Source organism: Phaethon lepturus, unplaced genomic scaffold, assembly GCF_000687285.1.
Source record: "Phaethon lepturus isolate BGI_N335 unplaced genomic scaffold, ASM68728v1 scaffold35982, whole genome shotgun sequence".
NCBI lineage: Eukaryota > Metazoa > Chordata > Aves > Phaethontiformes > Phaethontidae > Phaethon > Phaethon lepturus.
The window spans coordinates 1-206 of NW_010523215.1; the positions used below are offsets into that span (position 1 = coordinate 1).

The following is a 206-nucleotide window of genomic DNA, read 5'->3' on the forward strand; positions in this document are numbered from 1 at the left end:
TGCGGGAGGAGAGGAGCAGAGAGGGCTTAGTCTTCTGGTTGAAGATCTCCTGGCTGGCCGCCTGGAACGCCTTCTCCACCTCCTTGCTGGTGTAGGTGTCCTCCAGCTTCACACCACTGTCCACAGAGAGGCCGGCTCGGACCCCGCACAGGCATGGCCCCGGCTGGGCTGGGGAACGGGGGACACGGGGCGCGGACCCACCGGAA

The 206-nt window shown here is 66.5% G+C and overlaps 1 protein-coding gene across 1 annotated transcript in view; it reads right to left on the reverse strand.

The window, feature by feature from the left end:
* Positions 1-4: 4 nt before the first annotated feature.
* Positions 5-206, reverse strand: part of LOC104616898 (hydroxymethylglutaryl-CoA synthase, mitochondrial-like) — a gene marked incomplete at both ends in the record, with an annotated part of 1,700 nt that continues 1,498 nt past the window's right edge. Inside the window, 1 exon segment of the mRNA XM_010282061.1 lies at positions 5-146. Coding sequence (XP_010280363.1) covers positions 5-146 — 142 coding nt within the window.